Source organism: Labrus mixtus, chromosome 7 (assembly GCF_963584025.1).
Source record: "Labrus mixtus chromosome 7, fLabMix1.1, whole genome shotgun sequence".
Taxonomy (NCBI): domain Eukaryota; kingdom Metazoa; phylum Chordata; class Actinopteri; order Labriformes; family Labridae; genus Labrus; species Labrus mixtus.
The window spans coordinates 20,282,101-20,302,069 of record NC_083618.1 but is presented as its reverse complement, the minus strand read 5'-3'; the positions used below and the strand labels follow the sequence as shown (position 1 = coordinate 20,302,069).

The 19,969-nt window shown below is 41.0% G+C and overlaps 2 protein-coding genes across 6 annotated transcripts in view; one reads left to right on the top strand and one right to left on the bottom strand.

Annotated features, from left to right (window-relative positions):
• The window catches only part of ece1 (endothelin converting enzyme 1), a 516,542-nt gene that overhangs the window by 165,180 nt on the left and 331,393 nt on the right, over positions 1 to 19,969 (top strand). The gene's annotated exons all lie outside the window — the stretch shown is intronic.
• Positions 1 to 19,969, bottom strand: part of ephb2b (eph receptor B2b) — a 164,722-nt gene that overhangs the window by 5,226 nt on the left and 139,527 nt on the right. Inside the window, exons 8-15 of one of the 4 annotated variants that reach the window (XM_061041154.1) lie at positions 19,150 to 19,258; positions 17,633 to 17,700; positions 15,203 to 15,325; positions 14,811 to 15,058; positions 6,383 to 6,598; positions 4,939 to 5,088; positions 3,131 to 3,324; positions 2,101 to 2,256 (exon numbers count right to left, since the gene is read on the bottom strand). In XM_061041154.1, the coding sequence (XP_060897137.1) occupies positions 2,101 to 2,256; positions 3,131 to 3,324; positions 4,939 to 5,088; positions 6,383 to 6,598; positions 14,811 to 15,058; positions 15,203 to 15,325; positions 17,633 to 17,700; positions 19,150 to 19,258 (1,264 nt within the window). The remainder of the gene's footprint in view (positions 1 to 2,100; positions 2,257 to 3,130; positions 3,325 to 4,938; positions 5,089 to 6,382; positions 6,599 to 14,810; positions 15,059 to 15,202; positions 15,326 to 17,632; positions 17,701 to 19,149; positions 19,259 to 19,969) is intronic. The other 3 variants (XM_061041156.1, XM_061041155.1, XM_061041157.1) reach the window with 3 other exon arrangements.

The window sequence follows — 19,969 nt, the reverse complement described above, 5'->3', positions numbered from 1 at the left end:
TAAAATAATTCAGATGTGTCTCGGTCAAAGTGCCTTCTAAAATGTAAGACCTCTCACAGTTAAAAGAGACGACTTTTTAAGACATTTTCCGATCTTTAAATTACAAAATCTAGTTGAAGAGGTTTTAAGGATCTGCAGGAGTCCTGTTGTTTACCCTCTGTCATTTACTCCCAGCTAAACAAACGCTTAGAATAACAATTGAACAACATTTCATTGATACTAACACCTTTGTAGACCCAGTGAAGTTATAGGTTATATCTAAATAATCTGCAGGTAATATTTTGTATAAAGGTCTTGGCAATCAAGTTAATTAATCGAGTTTCTATTTCGATTACATTTTGGATTCCCACAACTGTTTCTTTTCGCCCCACAAAAAAACAGTTTTCTCACTGTCATATCACTGCTGTTCTCTGACCCACTGCGGCGCTCTACATCATTTATTTTGGCTCACTTTGTTGAATGGACGGAGAAATTCTTCCCTCCTAATTCTGAATCCCAACAGTAATCAGGTTTATTGGATTACACGTCACCATCTGTATTGTTCAAAGAATCCAAGATCCACTTCTCCGCGGGTTAATCTGTTCAGAGACAGGAAACGACAGTCTATCTGTTTTCTCCACAGAGGGCGTTCTTAACATGATTAGATCTGAAGTAGTGAGACTTTTGTCTCTGTGTAGACCGGCTCAGCGATCATAACATTACATTGTTTGGTGACAATCTTTAAAGTGAGGTCAAACCGAGGCCTGATAAACACATGGCGTAGAATAAAGAGCGCTGTCGGGGCTGCGAGCTATTGTGCGTTCTGTTCAGTCTTATTACTGCAACATTACCTTGGTCTAATTACATGCAGTGCACCGAGCTGCTTTTATTGAGGGCCAGAGGCCGAGTCTGGTGTTTGTCCAGGTTTAAAGATTGAGAGGGAGCGACAATGATTCCCTCAACAATCAGGTGAAAAACTTCTGCATGGATTTTTGAGTTTCATATTTTATTGAATCCACTGTAGCTGATTAAGATTTGTATCTTTGAGTGTTTGCCTTTCTTTCTAATCATTCTGCTCTCTGAGCTAATTTCTCGAGGATTACGCTCCCATCAACACGCGTGCTTGCCAGATGTTTGCATCCTGGAATGTACCAAGTAAGGCTTCATGATGGGGGACGACGGGTCTGGGTTAGGAAGGTCATTGTTCATTTTTAAAGCTTCTGTGAGGAACTTAACATGCTGCTGATTCTGTCCTGTACAAGTGTAGGTTTTCTTTTTTTTCTTTTGGGGCTTAATGCCTTTATTTGAATGAAACAGTGGATGGAGTAGGAAATCGGGGAGAATAATTAGGAATTGACATGCAGATAAAGAGTCGCAGTTCGGGCTTAAGCCTCTGTACATGTCGCGTGGCCTAACCGCTGGGCCATCTGCACCCTTAAGTAGGTTTTTTTTAATATAAACAGAACTCATCCTGCATTCTGTAAGCAATCACAAATATCCTTCACGGTGAATCTCTGCTGAGGAAACTGTAAATAAAGGCTGTTTCTGCAGCATGTTGTCACTCACTTTGTGTGACACCTACCCTGCTGCAGAGCTTTGAGGCATCAATAAAGACGAGGTAGATATAATCAGTCAACTTCCTGATGGTCTTGTTTACTTTTGTAGGACATATAAAGGCATCAGTATACATTTCAGTCTGTTTCATAACCAGCTGAAGACTCCTCACAGGAACACATCCAACGTCAGTTTGACTCGAGCTTGACTTATTGAACATTTTAAAGCCTAAATTAAAAGATTTTTGTCATATTTAAAAAGTCTGTTTAACTTGGTAATGATGTGGTTTGAACCTGGAAGGTTATAAAATTCTTGTTTTGTTAGGTCTGCTTGATAACCCTTTTTTAAAGTGGGGTTTCCTCTGTTTTATAATTTTGCCATTTGATGCTGAGAAAAAGTCAAGCAGCTCCAGAGCAAAGTTCCCAAACCTTTATTTAATCTAAATAACCCCAAACTACGGTTTAAAATCCGGATTTACAGAGATACACACGATGGAAAAACCCTGCTTGATGCGATGTTTTGTTTCATCTTTGTGCGACCAAAATGGAAGGAATCATCGGCACTTACTCCATGGTCATCTGGGACACCACGTCGAATGTAGAAAAGTCAGCGTTGGCGAAGTTGTCTTTGTACTGGCCCATCTTGATGGCGTCCAGCCACTCGTCCACGGTGCTGAAGCTGGAGAAGTCGGGGATGCTGCGGTCCAGGAGGGGGAGGTGAACACTGAGGGAGACACAAGCAGAGGAACGTTGAAGAGTAATGATGATACGAACTGGCAGCTCCGACATCCCTGACAGGCCGGACCACCTGCGTTTGATTCAAATATGAATGATTACATTACATTCAGACAGAACTTTAGAGAATCCCCCTGGCCTTCTTCGAGAACCAATACTTTCCAAAGTGATTCCTCGTAAAGTGAATTTTCCAAATGAAGTGATGGCCTTCAGGGAGCCAATATACCCACTCAGTGTCTGTGGAAAATCTGGCCCTGGATCCTCCACACACCGCAAATGAAAGTACAGACAGTGGATAATGGAAATCAGTAAAAGCCAGTCACTCAGAGGAAACTAACACCCAGAGCAGAAACGCTTTCAATTGTTTTGTTTTGAAACTTGCAAAAAAAATCTGCTACAAACCAGGTTTCGCCCAGAGCGTTTTTTAGTGGGAAGGTTTTGATCTATCAAACCAAAAGGCTTTAATTTACATAACCGCCCGGCGCCAGGAGAAACAAGAGACACTTGTGTTTGGAAGAAAAGTCAACTGTGCTATGGATGGGACTGCAGCAGGAGCAGGAATTTCCATTTTACAAAGGGGAAAAGGTTTGCGTTAAGAGAATAAGTTGCACAATATTTTTCTAGATGTTATCCACATCAATGTCGAACGAAGCTCCAACCCAAAGATCTGTGTTGTGGGGACGCCTTCAGAGACAAAAATAAACCCACATGCAGATACCACACTGAGAGAAAAGAGCACACACTTTCAACTATTTATACCAAATGTTATGACTGCAAGTAATACCAGCAGACAAAGGGAATGCAAGTCAAAACATTTAAAAACAAATTCCTCCGTTAATCTCTCCCCCCCTTCCCTGACTCACCCAGAAGACAGCGGGGTCATGGCCTTCAGCGTGTTGGGATTGCGGATCATCTTGTCCAGGTTGTTGACGATCTGGCTGAACTTGGGCCGGTTGTTGCGGTCCTTCTGCCAGCAGTCCAGCATGAGCTGGTGCAGCGCGCTGGGACAGTCCATGGGCGGGGGCAGCCGGTAGTCCTGCTCTATGGCGTTGATGACCTGCAGGGGGAGACACAGATCTCTAAGGGTTGCTTTGAGGCTCTACAGAGAGGAAGATCGATTGATGGACAGGAGAAGTTGTACGGTTTAGTTTGAAAGGAGAGAACTCAAGTGCTGTATTAATATGATGATGTATCTGTCTGCATTTATCCCTTCAGATCTCATGGTTTGACATCACCTTCAATTCGTTATCATGCTTGGTTGAGAGGTCATTTTGTAACCGGGCTCCATTTTTGAAAGGTTAAAGGTCACAAAACTGTGTCACACAAAAAAAGTGAACCAAGTGTCACACATTTCTAGAAAAATTTAAAAAGTATTTTCTCATTTTACCTTGACTGAAGTGGATTAGTATAATGTATAAGTATAATGTGGTGTAAAATAAATACACTCAGTTATATACCTTGAAAACGTGAAACCTGATTTTACAGACAGTACTTGAACAAATGCACAAAATGAGTTACTTTCCAGGACTGATCCACTCCACTTTTTTAAAACCTCCCCTCAGGTTATAAAGATGTCATGAGTACATAAAAAGTGTTTGGATAAGCCTCTAAATATAATCCACATTCACAAAGACTGTCCAATATGAAGTAATTATTGGCAGAAATGTGATCTCCCTCTTGATGAACATTCAATAAGTTCCTCTCAGCATGAAAGCAGCTGCTGCACTCGTCAAACCTGCTGCATTATCATACACACAATAAATGTACAAAATACATATATATGTGTGCACAAATCAGCATGTGCGCTCTCGACGTGCAGAGTTGTTAAACACCAGTTGGGTCGTTACAAACGTAAACCTTATTCCAGGAACTTGTCCTGTCTGCCAGCGGTGACCTCATCTGTTGGCCTTTACAAAGTATTTAATGCTCTCGCTCTCTCTCTGTCTGTCACACCACATTAAAGCTGCGTCTGACTCAGGCTCGGGGATGTTGTTGGCCAGGAGGGCACACAGAAGAGAGACAACCTGGAGGACACTTCTGACGAGGACGCACAACCCCCCCCCCCCTCCCCCCCTGCTCATTATCGGGGGGCCATTAAAGGAGCTCCATTCAAACCCGGATTAATCTCATTCATGAGGCCCTCTGAACGAGCACCCCGATGGAGCAGAAACACTATCTGGAGCTGCTAATAAGATAACCGGTGAGCTCCTCAGTCCCTCTTAGCACATTAGTGTTCTCACTTTCAATTTGAAACTATTTTCATTATCTCTCGGCCTCCTCCTCCCCCCCCCCCCCCGTAATTTGCTCACTCCTCGGCTCACCCAGAGGGAGAGAGGGAAATGGAGGCTCCAGTCAAGAGCAGAGACTGTCCACCGAGCTCTTTCGGTGCATTTCAAATGATCTGATTATGTCTCTGCGGTGACTGCGGGGGAATTTTCATATAGAAAAAGAAAAAAGAAAACCCTGAGTGAAAGCTGCTGTTAAGCTAAGAGAAAGCAGATACGATGACAAAACGTATCTCTGAGGAGTCTGAGGCTGGAGTGAAACTCAGGAGACAAAAAAGTAGAATCTATGTGTGCGCAGTGAGGCTTTGCTTTAAAATATGTAAAAGGGGAACATTTTTTACTCATGTGAGATTTAAAAAATAACTAAAGGGAGCTTAAATACATACATCCTGATTGGTCATGTCCCAGTACGGCCGCTCTCCGTAGGACATGACTTCCCACATGACGATGCCGTAGCTCCACACATCGCTAGCCGAGGTGAACTTCCTGTACTGGATGGCTTCGGGTGCAGTCCATCGGATAGGAATCTTCCCTCCCTGTGAAACACAAAAGGGCACAACCTCAGCGAGTGGAAGCGAGACGGAAACCCGACCGTCACAGTGTCCTGACTCCAGAGAGAGACACCGTTCACAGCAACAATGTCAGACAGTAACCCAAACTGGGAGGGGGATAAAACAAAACCCCCTGGGAGCAACGTGTGGAACATGAAATACAGGAGGAGGAGGAGGAGGAACAGGTGAAGGAGCGATGTTTGTCTGGATAGAGAAGCAGAGTGAATGTGCACTACACCGTGCGTCAAACTGGGGATGAATGAAATCAACTGGGATCACTCTGGTCATGTCAGATAGTATCAGACAAGCTCTCCTTTATAATGAATACATATTACATGTACTGACCTTAATTCTGTCATGAAGGCAGGTCTAAGGATCAGAGTTCTTCCCTCTCTTCCACAGTTTAGGAATTTGATTTCTAGCCACTTTGTTTCAAATAGTAACTGTTTGTAATGGATCTGAGTGTTTGTTGTCTTTTTGCTTGTTTTATTGTGCTTGTAATCTCGACGGGAGGGAAACCTGAGTGTCCTTATGAGAATAAATAAAGGTTTGAATTGAATTGACTTGAAAGTCTTCTTCACATTCTTATGTTAGGATTCTTTTACAGACGTAAATGTCTAAACTTCTTTGTACACATTCAGACTAAATCTGATAGTACGGTAAAAGTCACTAATTCTTTATTTCATTTATTTATGGCTGGTAAATTAAAAAAAAAAAAAAATGATGGGATTGGAAACTTACTTTTCCCACTTCTCTCAGGTCTGGAAGTATTGAGCAGATCCTAAATCTAGCACCTGTGACCTTAAAAACAGTCAAAAATAAATGCAGACTTTTGTATTTTTTGTGTCTTTTATAAAAACAGGAACAGTTACTCCTGAAATAATGTTGTTAATGTTCTATGTTTTGTCTTTTTCATCAACAAAAACTAAAATTTAGCTAAAAAAAAGGTTAATAAAACTCAATTAAATCAAAGAGTTTCTGCAGCATTGTTTATTTATTGTTTCTATTATTACAGCTACGAGTTCAGACATATAGAAAGATAATTCTCATGACTACATCACTTAAAATGTATTTAAATTAAAAGCATCATATCTGGTTATTTCTAATTCTGTGAAAAAATAAAGGGGCAAAACTTTGGATGAACATATTTTTCTCTATACTCTTCTTTTGATACTAATCCAGGCCTCGTATTTACTTTAATCTAAATCCACTTTTTCCAGAGATTTACGCCCCCCTGCAAGGCGTCTAAGACTTCAAGGACTGGAATGTTTCTCCTTACCAGAGCGCTGGTGTATGTCGGGTCTGAAGTATCATCCTCCAGGAAGCGCGAGAGGCCGAAGTCGGACACCTTGCACACCAGGTTGCTGTTGACCAGGATGTTGCGAGCAGCCAAGTCGCGGTGCACATAGTTCATGTCGGCCAGGTATTTCATGCCTGAGGCGATGCCGCGCAGCATCCCCACCAGCTGGATGACGGTGAACTGCCCGTCGTTTTGCTGCAAAACACACAGAAGATAAGTTACAGTAACTTAAAAGATATGGATCACTTTTTTGAACATTTGATCTGAGGGGATGAATAGAAGCAGAATGGTTACACTAGTGGAAATTATATCCACAGTTCATCATGTGGAAACGTTCAATTGTTTATTTAAATCATCTGTCGTATATTTTTAACACCATGCAAATTAGTTTTCAAATTTAGAAAGTCAATACTGACTAACTAATATTCCCTTTCGTTAGTAAAAAATAATGATTACAGACATCTTTAATAAAAGAGTAACCTATTTAAAAAAAGACTCCACCAGTGAGAAATAACTGTTCGTACATTTAAGGAGTTACATTTAAGCTGTAGAAATTATTTCTTCATTCTCTCACCATTCAAAATTACATCACAATCATTTTTTATTCATAACAAATCAAGTCAAAATCAATGAGTTTTAAAATAATTTTCAAGTGAGAAATAAATTGTTCTTATCTTTCATTTAAATTGCTACTATTCAAAGTACTAACATTGTAGACATCCTACTGCTGACGACTGCCCTGATGAAGACCTGAGTTGGATGCAACATGTCGACCTTTATTTGTTTGCCATGTTAAATAAAGACTAAATCCTACAGTAAGCCTGGAACTGTATTTTGAAGGAGAGCTGCAGAGTACAATTTATTTTTTAACCTATGCAATTATTAGTTTATTTACTTATTGGATTTATTGAATTAGGACCACACACATTCATCAACAAATCGAAATATAGATCAATGTAAATGTGCCAGAATTAGCACAAAATCTACATTTCATCTGTAGTCCAATTGACAAAAAATAAGACACATTTACATTTACATTTACATTAACAGTGACAGGACAGGCAACAGGAGAGTTTTAAATACAAAATGGACACATTTGTTTCACAAGCAATAACAGACATGACATAAAAGTAGCTAGTGAAAAATGCAGAATGAGCCAGAAACCTGCAGAGACTGGTTTGTTTTGAACCAATATTTGAGTTTTCTTTTAAAGGTGAAGTAGTCATCACACTCCCTGATATGCACCAACAGACTTTTTAAAATGTCTTTTAAGTACCCCCTGTACAAGATGAATTAAGGACATGATGGAAATGTTAGCTCCGGATTCCTTATTGCCAAAAGGCAATTGTTGAAATCTACAATTTCTTTTAGTTATTTTTGGACCATTTTGGATGAGCCAGCTGAAGAGAGACAGGAAGGAGTGGGAGATGACATGCATCTCAAGAGGCTGAGGTCGGATAAGAACCCCGGGCCGCTGCTACGAGGACTATACCGTCCGTACATGGGACGATGCTCTAACCACGGATCAAAACCGGTGCCCCTGCAATTTCTCCCAACACACTGTTTAAATATTTAATGGACTTTCTAAAAATTGCACAGGGTGACTCATGCAGGAATCTGCTGTCAATGTTTGCATACATTTTAGCCAAGGAAGTATCATGAATCTTAATATTCTATTTTTAGGCAATGGTTCCAAAAGACAGTGACCATGTAAGTGTTCTGACTTTACTGTATATCAGAGCAAAAGGAACATAGAGGGAATCAGCTATGGGGAGGATTGTTTTTTGTCTCAAAAACTAAATGAACATCATCAGAATTCAAAAGATGCTAACATACTATTTAAGACTCTTTACACACTGGCTTCATGAGAAAATATTTAAAAAAAACTCCTCCTGCATTAAAGAAATGTGGCGTTAATAATATAAAATTCCCATGTAACTCTTTTAGTGTAATTATAATAATTTAATTTAGACATGTCTACCTGTAACCAAACCCACATGTGTAGAGAAGTTACTTTGTGGTGTAAGTTTCTCTGCAGAGGCCCTGAAGGACACTATCAGGGAGGTTCTGGTCGGGCTGAACTGGCCTCTGCAGGGCCGGGTGGGGGGCTAACCCGGGGTCTGGCTGCCTGTCTACAGCTGTTCCCCTCCTCAGTTTGGTGAGGGCTTTACCACATGCATGCAGAGCGTCTGGAGCAGTGCCGCAGCTGTGCCTCCAACTGTGCACACCTGCACTCTCCCCCCACCACCCACCACGTCGCCCGGAGAACAGAAGATTCCAGAGAAAGGAGCACGGGGACGGGTGTGGGCAGACGGACAGACCCAGGGAGGAGGTGGTGGTGGTGGTGGTGGGAGTGGGGTTGGAAGGACACAGCCATATTAACAGTCTGCATGACCGCTCCACCAGCCTATTTCTCCCTCAAACACTTTGCTGCTCATTAGCCCAGCGGATGCTTCTCCTCGACTCAAGCTGCTCCTCCTCGTGTACCGCAGCAATTAAGCAGAATGCATAATTCATGAAAACCTTTCTCAGAATTACACATGGACACCTAATCTGTGCTGTGTTTGCACAAACTTTAATTGGGAGGATTCCTCCAAAGTCTTAAGGGTCAGTTAAGTGGAAAACATATCCAAAAGTGTGAAAAACTGTGTAAATAAAGAACTAGCGTCATTTGTTTTTATTAAAATAATGTTCTAGAAACTTGTTTAGCTCTGATTGATAAATAATCCATTTCATATCTTTCTCTACCACTTGTGTTTTTTCTAAAACGAATCACAATCTCCAGCCTCTGTACTAGACTCCTGAAGGCTGGCTTCATATCAGATGGGCAGTGAATGAATGTGTGAGTCCATTCCAAAATGGCGGCCACCACCGACAGGCTTCAAAAGTCTGCTTTAGAAACCAGTGTGTGACGTCCATATTTTTATACAGTCTACGGATAGGTCCCTTACATTGTTGATGCCAGTATAAATAAAAGCCTTCAATATAATCTGAAAAGACATGTGGGATAATAACAAGTACTCAAATCAATGCATGGATTTGATACTGTAATTAAGTTTTACTCATTTTAATCATCTATGTTAAGTTAAGTAATGTGACTGTCCTGATCCACTACAGTGTAGTGCTACAGTCTGGGTGTGTAATACAATGAGTGCTCATAAAATATCATTGATTTGTGGCTCTTGACACCAAATCTTCTTTCTTTCGCTGTGGAATCGGACAGGTATCTCGCTATCAGCCGAACTGAGTTGTCTGCAAGCACGGCGCTACACCGAGGCTAGGGGGCGCTATAGCCCCATCATATCAAATCAACTTTATTTATATAGCACTTTAAACACAACACTGATTGATCCGAAGTGCTGAACATTGCAGAAACAAAGCATTAAAAAGTAACAGACAAGAATAACAACAATTAAAAAACAAAAAACAAAAAAAACGGGTTACTGAACATTAAAAGCAATTGAGTAAAAAATATGTTTTAAGGTGAGTTTTAAAAACACCAATAGTGGGAGAGAGACGGATGTCTGGGGGCAAAGAGTTCCATAGTTTTGGTCCTGCAATAGAAAAGGCCCGATCCCCATTGCACCTTGTCCTCGATCTAGGCAGTGACAGAAGGTTTTGTGCAGATGACCTAAGATCTCTCACCGGTTTATATGGGGATAGGAGTTCTGAGAGGTAGGCGGGGGCAAGTCCATTTAATGCCTTAAACACAGTCAGAAGTATTTTAAAATCATAAATCTGTCTAGCCCCGGTAAAGCCCCCTTCACGAATTTTGGTAGTTTTGCTTTCTTTTTAAATAAACTGGAAAAATAGCACCCTAACATATTAGTCAAGCCCCCCCCCCCCCCCCCCTCAGCACTGGGAGAAAAAAAATCCTGGCACCGTCCCTGGTTGTCCAAATCAGAGTCGGTACATGGAAGGAGAAATCATCCCTTGAACATCCCCAGCCCTTTCTGCGGGAGGCAGCAGGGGAGACAATCCTTCAGCAGGCAGCACACAGTTCACACTGCAGCGACCATTCTCCCCAACCATCCACACCGATCACCTCACAGAGACACAAACCACGTTCAGAGACTCTGACACATCAGCAGCCGTTACCACGAGGTGCCGCACAGCTTCACTGTTGTTTTGGATACAACGTGCTGTCAAATATGTTTAACAAACATCGACAGGAACACAAACAGCTCCACTATGAGATCAGATTCCAAAAAGAGCTGATGCTTTGTGTCTCAGAGGGCGGCGGGGGCCGGTGTGGGGTGGTGGTGGTGGTGGGGGGGGGGGGGGGGGGGGGGGGGGGGACCTGTGTGAAAAGAGAGCTGACTGAAGCTGTCTTCTTCTGAAGGAGGGTTTTGGTGTAAGCTTGCGGCAGAACACCTAAACTGTCTGTCAGAGCAGGGATTCCACTTTTCAAATATTGTTAAATATTTCTACACATGCCTGTAATTATAGGAATTTACATCAATTAAATCATTCTTCTGAGACTTGTACTTGTTGGATATTATTTACTGTTTTCACACCAACACTCACAACTGTATATTTAATATGACACTGTAATAATGTATTGTTTCTCAAATGTGGGTCGAGTGACCCTAGGGGTGCTTTTAAGAACTGCAGGAGGCTCTTTAGTCCTTTTAGTCCGGCATCATTCATGAAATTACTGGAACACTTCATATAAATTAACCACAAAGACAACACAAAGTTGGTGTTTGTTGGTTTTGTTTGTTGGTTTTCATTCTCGAAGAGGCGGTGTCAGTACTTTATGATGGCTAATGGATTTGTTAAGCGAATTAAGCTAATGGATTTGTAGTTTAATGCTGCGGCTGGAAACAAAAAGACAGAAAAAAGACAGAAGTGAAAATCCAAAGAAGAGTCCAGAAAATTCCATCAGTATCATTAAGAATTTGAATGCTTATTTGAAAACCTCTTAAATCTTCCTTTTTTGGTGGAGAAATGATCCAGCTGTTCAGCGAAGCCAGCCCACCATGTTTGTTTTTTAGTAATTCAGACCCTGATGGTGCAGCACTGGAGCTGTGTTTCCTTTTAAAGGCATTTTATGATATAAAAGTATTTTGCAATAGTCAATGGTAAGGTTAAAGGAAGTGCATTACTGAGAAAAGTTTGAGAACCACTGCTGTGATGCACAACAAAGGATCCTTTTTTACTTCAGGCAAGCCCGTGGCTAAATAACAATTTGGCATTCTTCGATACAAACACTGGCATAAGCTTTGTGTCTCATTAAATAAATAAATCAGTTCATTTTACATCAACTTAATGAAAACTAAACATAAACTGTTTTTGGCAAAAGCCAAGGATGAATGATTCTCATTCATCTCCAATTTCCAGAAATCAAGGGCTCTTTTCATTCATCCCATAATGAGAGCCATCAGTGATGATAAAAGTTTACTAAATAGTCGTATCAGGAAAAAAAAGTTTGTTTTTAAGTTCACTAACATCCCCAGACAGATGGTAGGGCCGTGTGACATCTCATCTAATATCCAGCCTCATTTTTTAACATCTGACATCTCATTTAAAGTCCTGCAAAGTATCTGAATTATTTATGGCGGTTGTAAATGGGAGAGCATGACCGGTTCTCTGTAATATCCTCCTCTGGTTAGATTATGAAAATTAAAAATCCAGTGAACTTGTGAGCGCTGCATATTTCTTGTCAGGGAGTCGGTGTGGGGGATGGTGTGGGGGATGGGTGTGTGTGTGTGTGTGTGTGTGGGGGGGGGGGGGGTCGTACAGTATATGCATCAACATACAGTACCGCCTCATCAGCAGAGGAGTACATGTGCAGTGAATGTAAAGCACCAACAAGAGAAACATCAAAGAGACATGAGAGCACAACACTGTCACTATAAGACTGTGTTGAATTATGATGTAAAAATATGAAATATAAGGAGAAAAACTTCTCGGAGGCCCTGTTACATTAAAAAATAAGGAGAAAAATAAGACAGACAGAATGTGAGCAGTGCCCCTCTGAGTCTCCTGCAGGATGATCTGATAAAGACTTCAGAAATGTTAACCTGAGAGGAGGCACGGGGACTATTCTGCTCGCTATGTTGGCATTAGAGACGGAAAATAAATGTTAATAATAATATCTCTCATGTGAGTTTTTTTTTTTAAAGATTTTTTTGGGGGATTTTTATGCCTGTATTGTAGAGATAGGACGGTGGATAGAGTCAGAAATCAGGGAGAGAGAGAGAGTAGGGAACGACATGCAGGGAAAGGAGCCACAGGTGGGATTTGAACCTGGGCGACCCACTTGGAGGACTATAACCTCTGTATATGGGGTGCGCGCACTATCCACTGTACCACCAGGGCCCCGACCAGCACCACTCTCATTTGAAATGTAATGCTTTAAATTAAAAGACGTTCTTATATGTTTACACCACTCCCATCTTTGCTGTGCACACCTTTTGTGCATAAATAATTAAAGGCCCATCTCGTCTTGTCCCAAATAAAGGAAGGGTCATTTCATAGAATGATATAAATAAAAGCCTGGACTACTAGTAGAAGTTTTACAGTAAAGTCATACTTGTGGTAAAGAAATATCCAGTCACTGTTTAAAGGGAGGCAGGAGGTGAGGTGAGAACTCCTCTATGGAAGTCACAGTTGACATTAAACCAGCGACACAGGAGGGACCGTGTGAATATGAATGTTTATCTGGAGCAGGATTACTGTGCAGGAGTTTATAAACCCTGTCAATTTTGGGGACAAATATGTGTGTACAGCTAAGATTTTGTGTGTGCAACAAGGATTTAAATCCGTGTTTGTCAGGTGTTTTTAAAAACTGAAGTTACCTACGCCTGCAGGATTAATCCTTTCTACATAAACACCCCCGGAGTGTGATTTTCACCTACACGGAGATGCAACAGTGCTTTCAAACTGTTGTATCACTTGTCTTTAATGGCAACCAACTGTCAGCTGTAGTTTTAATTAATGTTACTTCTCTGAGTTGGCAGAAGAAAAAAAAAGTCTGCGCAGTTGTTACTAAAATGCTGTTTGGATGAAAGCTTGTCTTCAGTTTGTGGCAGGTAACCAGCAGCTCTGTCAGTTTAACAGACACAGAGAAGACAGAAGAGTCCTAAACTCCAATTAAACTTTGAAGATCTTCATGTCTTTACTTTAGGCTTCTCAAAGTAACAGACCAGTGAGCTTCAAGCAATGAGGCGGATCAACATGTCAACTTGTTAAGCTAACACGTAGCTCACGCAGCTTCAGTGCAGAGCTGCCAACAAAACCTCAAAGTGTAAACCGTTCAATGTTTCAAAATGTCGTCAGATGTGATTCACCAGCAGTCTGTTTTAAATCACCATTCCACTAATTATGCAATATTTATCTTTATAATTAAATATGATTGATTTCACATGCACCTGTTGTGTAATATGTCATTAATTCAGAGTTTAAGATGAGAGTTTTCTTACAGTGAAGATGAACCTTTCTATGTATGGATGTCTGCTTTTAAGACAAAAGTCAAACTTTGTTGGTTTAAAGTAAATGGACTTGAGCTTGTAAAGCGTTTTTCTAGTCTTCTGACTACTCAAAGCACTTTCACACCGCAGGTCACACTTAACCATTCACACACTGATGGTAGAGGCTGCTCTGTAAAGTGACCATCAGAGGAAACTAATCACATTCATACGCCAACGACAAAGCAGCAGGAGCAACTTGGAGTTAAGTGTCTTGGCAAAGGACACATCAACATGTGACTGCAGGAGCTGGGGATCGAACCCATCATATGGGTATCAATCATATGTTCTGTTTTAACGTGAAAGGACTGTGAATTAATTAATGTAACTAAATGGAAGTTAAATGGAATGTTTAAAAGTTTTAGACCTACTCTCTATCTTTTCAACGAGGAACATAATGTGGAAACATTTGCGAAGGTTCTACGACCTTGTTATAAAATTTAGTATTTTTTGCATTTTTCTCTGTAAAATATGTTTATGTTTTAACTCTTTAAAGTTTGAACCCTAAGTTGTTTAATTTGATGCCTGCTGCGGGCTATATTGTGGAGAAACTACAAGCTATTTCAGTCCTCCACCTTCAAATGTAGAGAAAAGTAGCTACGAAAACTAACTTTCAGACAGAAAAACTGTGGCCCCTAATTTTTGACGAGGGTACATTTGACAGTATAAATCTGCAAAACAGTGTTAAGGCTGCTGCTGATCTCCTGCAATGCATGATGGTACATGTAGGCACAGACGTAACGGCTCAGCAAGAAGGACAACTTAGCTTTCTTGGTCAATGCAGCTGAAATGTAAGTTATATTCCTTTAATTTATGACATTTACCTTCAACTAAAAAATGAAAAATAAATTCCTTTCACATCAAATATTTTCCTTTGGTTGTTTTGTGTTAAATGAGACATGATGTAACGATGTAAACAAAATCTGTTTTCTTACTCTGAGGAAGGAGTCCAGCGATCCGTTCTCCATGAACTCAGTGACGATCATGACCGGGCTGCTCTTGGTGACCACGCCCTCCAGGCGGATGACATTAGGATGGTCGAACTGACCCATGATGCTCGCCTCGCTGAGAAAGTCCCGCCTTTGCTTTTCCGTGTAGCCGGACTTTAGAGTTTTAATGGCCACAAACATCTCCCTTTTACCGGGGAGCTTCAGGTTACCGCTGCACACCTCTCCAAACTCTCCTGTGGAGACGTTACACGGCAGAAAAAAAAATCATTGATGTGAGGTGATAAACATCTACCTGTACTTAAAATCAACTTGTATATTTAATGTGTTTCATGGTAATATATTGCAGACACGTTTTTTTGCAACGCTTCCTCCATTACCTGCACCAATGACCTGCTCAATCTTCACACAGGATATATCAATCTCCTTAGCGAACTCCCTCACAGCCTCGTTGGGGTCCTCATATGTGAACGGATCAATATATATCTTCATTCCTGGAGTCACTTGGAAAAAAGGAAAGAGAGGCTATAATATTTAATTCTTGCGGTCACACTCACACTCCTGAGGGCTTCACAGTCAGAAACGCATCAAAGATCAACTCTCTTTGCATTCATGCATTCCTGTGTGCTTTTAATGCATGTGTGACATTCAAGGGATGAAGGTCGAAGGATGGAGGAGGCGGTGCAGTTACAAATGGTGGTAATGCCTAGTGCCTCATTGATAATGTGCGTAGCAATTCGGACAGAGAGGAAAAAGGTACTCCCAGTCTTCTTAGCTGTGATAAGGCAGGGTAATACATATATCATCTCCACTGAGTCATAGTGCCATTAACACTCAGCAGAGAAACCCAGACCCTATATCAGCATCTCCCAGCTCCACTCCAAGAAATAAATTGGCACTCCTAAGCCCTGATGCCAGGTAAATTGGCTTAAGGTGGCCTTTAAGTGTCCAGGGACTTAAGTGTCCTGAGTTTGAAATCCGATTATTCTTCTCTCACCTCCACATCAGGCCTCAGGCTGTTTTAACGGATAGTGAAATCATGCCTGGGCTGCAGCAGAGCAAGACGTGCATGCATAAAGTCTCAGAAAAAAACCTGGAACAGTACGCTGAAGAGACAAGATGCAGAGAGGAACAGATGGAGAGAATCTGACCGGGCAAAACGCCACCATTACCAAAATCCTACAATCTCTTCCAAGGCTGAAGTGCTGAAAGACAGACCGCCCTGCTATGACGGCAAAGACCGCCAAAAACAGGGGCTGAAGTCTGGACTGTGACTGGTGTGAGGACAGGATGCACTCAGGACACTTTTGGCTTCTGCTGCTAAAAGCTTTGAAACACCGATGTCGATAACTTTCACGTTTTACCCCAAATCCATGAGCGAATCCAGAGGGTGGTCTGAGATAACAAGAGCCCCCTGGAATTATGCTTGGCCACCCCATTAACTATGAAACCCCATCTTCCTGATCAGTGCTGGGACTTGGGTTTAAACCAAGTTATTTGGCTGTGTTGTAGATCAGATTTTGTAGCATTTCAGTGTCTCACATTTTGTTTAATGGGGTATTTTAAACTTTTGGAGAACCACCTTCTTTTAGGAATAAACATGGATCATTTATATGTTGCAACTCTAAATGTTTTTAATCAGAAGACCTTTATGCAGGAATGTAACAACTGCATTGCATCTCAGTATAAGTATTTGATACAGTATGACAACTAGAGACAGAAATGGTGAATACATCGTCCTGGGATTTAAGTCTGTGTACTTCATGCCAACAGTTCATACCTCTAAACCCAAGTTGTTCCACTACATTGAAACATAAATACTTTAAACACTGCTTGAAGACCGTACTTTACATTACAAGTACATATATGTTAGTGTGCACATTTTATTTACATCCATACATAGTAATGTGGTTTTATGATACTGACAGCCTGAAGTTTTAATGATACTCTACATGTAAAGGCCCAACTAAAGACAGAAATTCAAAATTAGCAAAAGCCCTAACCTCTCAGCACAGACATTTTTGCTCTGTATTAAACATAAAATTGTGGTTTCACTCATCATAAAATACCAATTCCATTTTAAATCACAAGCTAGACTTTGCTTGGGCATAATCAGAATGAATTGGCTTTTACTGTAAGAGTAAAAGAAAGATGAAAAGGACGGTGCAGAACGATAATTATACCATCAAATAAACAGATTAGGATGGTATCAAAAACTCAAGATGGAAAAAGGTAGATCTGCATTTTTCAAATGATTAAGAGAAAAATGGATCAGCTCTAATATTTTGAAGGAGCCAGCTCGTTCTCACAGATTTATTGCAGGATTGTAATTTAACCTCTATGCTACTGTACTTTATGAAGAGAGAAAAATCATTGAGAGTTCTTCATTCATTCACCAGGTCTTTGAATTTTTCAACAATGGCAAATGACTCATGTGGCATTAGCATGCTAATGGTGTTAACGTGAGTAAAGGCTGACCTATTTCCACTACAATGAATGTGGTTAACTATGAAGAGTGATGATGCACAGAATGCACACTGGAGCAGCGCTTCTGATGGAGGTAAAATCTGAGTCAACAACAGGGAAGGGGATTACTCGAAAGCAAAGGGGGGTGGTGGGCAAATGAAGCGGTGTTGAAGCTGGGCCGTAGCCAAGGACACTAGTGTGCAAGGTGGTAGCCATGGAGACAGGTGTGTGAGGCATGAATGAAAGCTGTGGAGATGCCGGTGTGAGACGGTCGTCATGGAGACAGGTGTGTGCATGGTGGTGCTGAAGGAGGGTGCACGGTGGTGGGGTGGTGGTGTACTCACTGTGGCCGCTGGTGTAGTGCTGCAGTTTGTCAGTGTATTCTGAGTCCGCCCTGTCGAAGCCACGCCTCCTGGGGGAAAGACAAAGAACTCTAGCTCTGGTTCAAAGAGAGGGAGCAGGGGAGGGGCAGATTCACACATCAAACACCCCCCCCCCCCCCCCAGGTCTACCCAGAAACACCAACCGAGAGATGGAGTGCCAACATTTTATAGAGAAAGAATTCTTCATTTTTCTAGCTGCACAAACCTGTCTTCTTTTTTTGTTTGGCAGCTGCATTGATTGTTTCAAAAATGATATATGAAAATATATCTAAAAGAAAAAAAATCTCTATTTCCACTTTATATACCAGAGAGGAGGGTCATTTGAAATCCTTGGTAAGTAGGACATGGTGGGTGCGTAAATATCAATGATTTTCCTGCAGACAGGGCTGATGACGTGGGCTTTTGGGATCTGCTGAATCAATATTAGGGCTCATTATTGACTTTATTTTGCCGATCCAGTACAACAAGGTGTGAGCAATTCATTTTGAAAACAGCTTCTTTGTCATTGTCAAACTTTAAAAAAAATTACACAAGTCAGCTTTTACAGATTTTACATTTGAGAAAAGAAACCATAAAATATTAGATTTAAATTTCCATATTTGGGGATACCATTTCTAATAGTATCAGTGATTGCAATTAACTAAAATAAACTAGGAAGACTAAAAAACTAAATATGAATACATAGATTTATCATAGGCTGTTCACACATGAACTGCTGCGATTTCTAGAACATTTCAGAAAGGCTGCTCCTGAAAGTTTCTGCAAATAGTTGGTATACCATCAACGACATACATATATACTTTCTACTAAAAGAATCCATACTGAGAAATGTATCTCACACATTCTTCTGTTCATATTTAAAAAAAAAAAGGATTCAGGAGCTGAGCTTCAGTTTTTAATATGCGTGGGCTCAGTGGGAACCGAAAGTTTATAATGTTGGCAGAGTTACAAACATTTCAGCCTTACTGAGAGGGAACACCTGCAGAACTTTCATGTTTGTAACGCTGACTTTAAAGTATGAACTCTGCTGCTGACAGACTGGAATGTATTAAGAATTAATATCTTCAAACCCATATGGTTTATCTCCACGACTCATATTTATAGTTTTAATCAGAATGATTGAGTCAAGGCCAGGTTGGCTTAACACGCAAAAGATCTAAGAGACTTTGGAGTTGCAAAGAAATGTTTTAGAACGCCAAATAAAGAAAATGAAAAACTAACACAAACAACAAAAAAGAGAGGTGTACAGAAACTGGCAAATCCAGATATTCAGCTGTTATCTTCTTATTGGTGGAAAAATGGACGCGTTAATAAGTGTTCTTGAAAATTTTAAACAAGAAAGAAAAAGTTGAGGTCAAGAGAATTGATGGCACTTCTCAAAACTAATGCAGAAGGGGGAGGGGGGTGTATACCTGTGCCTGACAGGCTCTCAGGCTTAAAAAAAAAGAAAGAAAGAAAACGGGACAGGACTGACTCACCGGTTACAGACGATGACGATGACGACCACAGCGATGAGGAAGACCAAGCCAGCAGCCGCCGAGCCAATAATAAGAGGAAGCTTCTCCTGAATGCTGGTGTTGTATTCCTCTGTAGAAGGAAGAACGACATTCATAAACACAATGCACACACACACACATACAGTCACACATGCAGAGAAACATATGGGTTGGCATCTGAGCCCCCGCATATGGAGGGAGCAGTGGGTGACAGACACACGGACATATGGCTGGGTGAACCAATGACGAGCTTGGCATCTTGACGGGCTGCACGGACCATTTTCCAAAGCACACTGAATGTGCCGCTCAGATGCCGCGGATACGGACAAATCATCTGGCAGGAAGCGTGTGAAGTGAGCAGAGAGAGCATGTTTTGGGTGAGACCCAGACTGATGAGGCAGCCAAGAGCAGGAACCCAGCTACTGAATGGGCACAAAGAGGCTGAGACAGACCCTTCCCTGGAGCACCGAAAATTACTCACAATCTATCAATATTTTTTTACAAAAACAATAGACATGTTATTCAGTTCCCCCGCAGAGTTCTGTGCTTCTGGAAAACATTGATGTGTTCTATGTAGAAAAGTCAATTTTGGTTCAATTTGAGTTTGACCCTGCCATGTAAAAGCATTTATCAGTATTTATTAAAGTAGAGAGTGTATCTTACCAACTGAAGACTCGACAAAAAAATCAACTATGTTTGGTGTTTTTATATAATTTCTACAAAAAGCTTTCACTAACTGACATTCATGTACACTTATAATTCATGAAATGTAAATCAAGTGCTTATAAATGCCAAATATGGG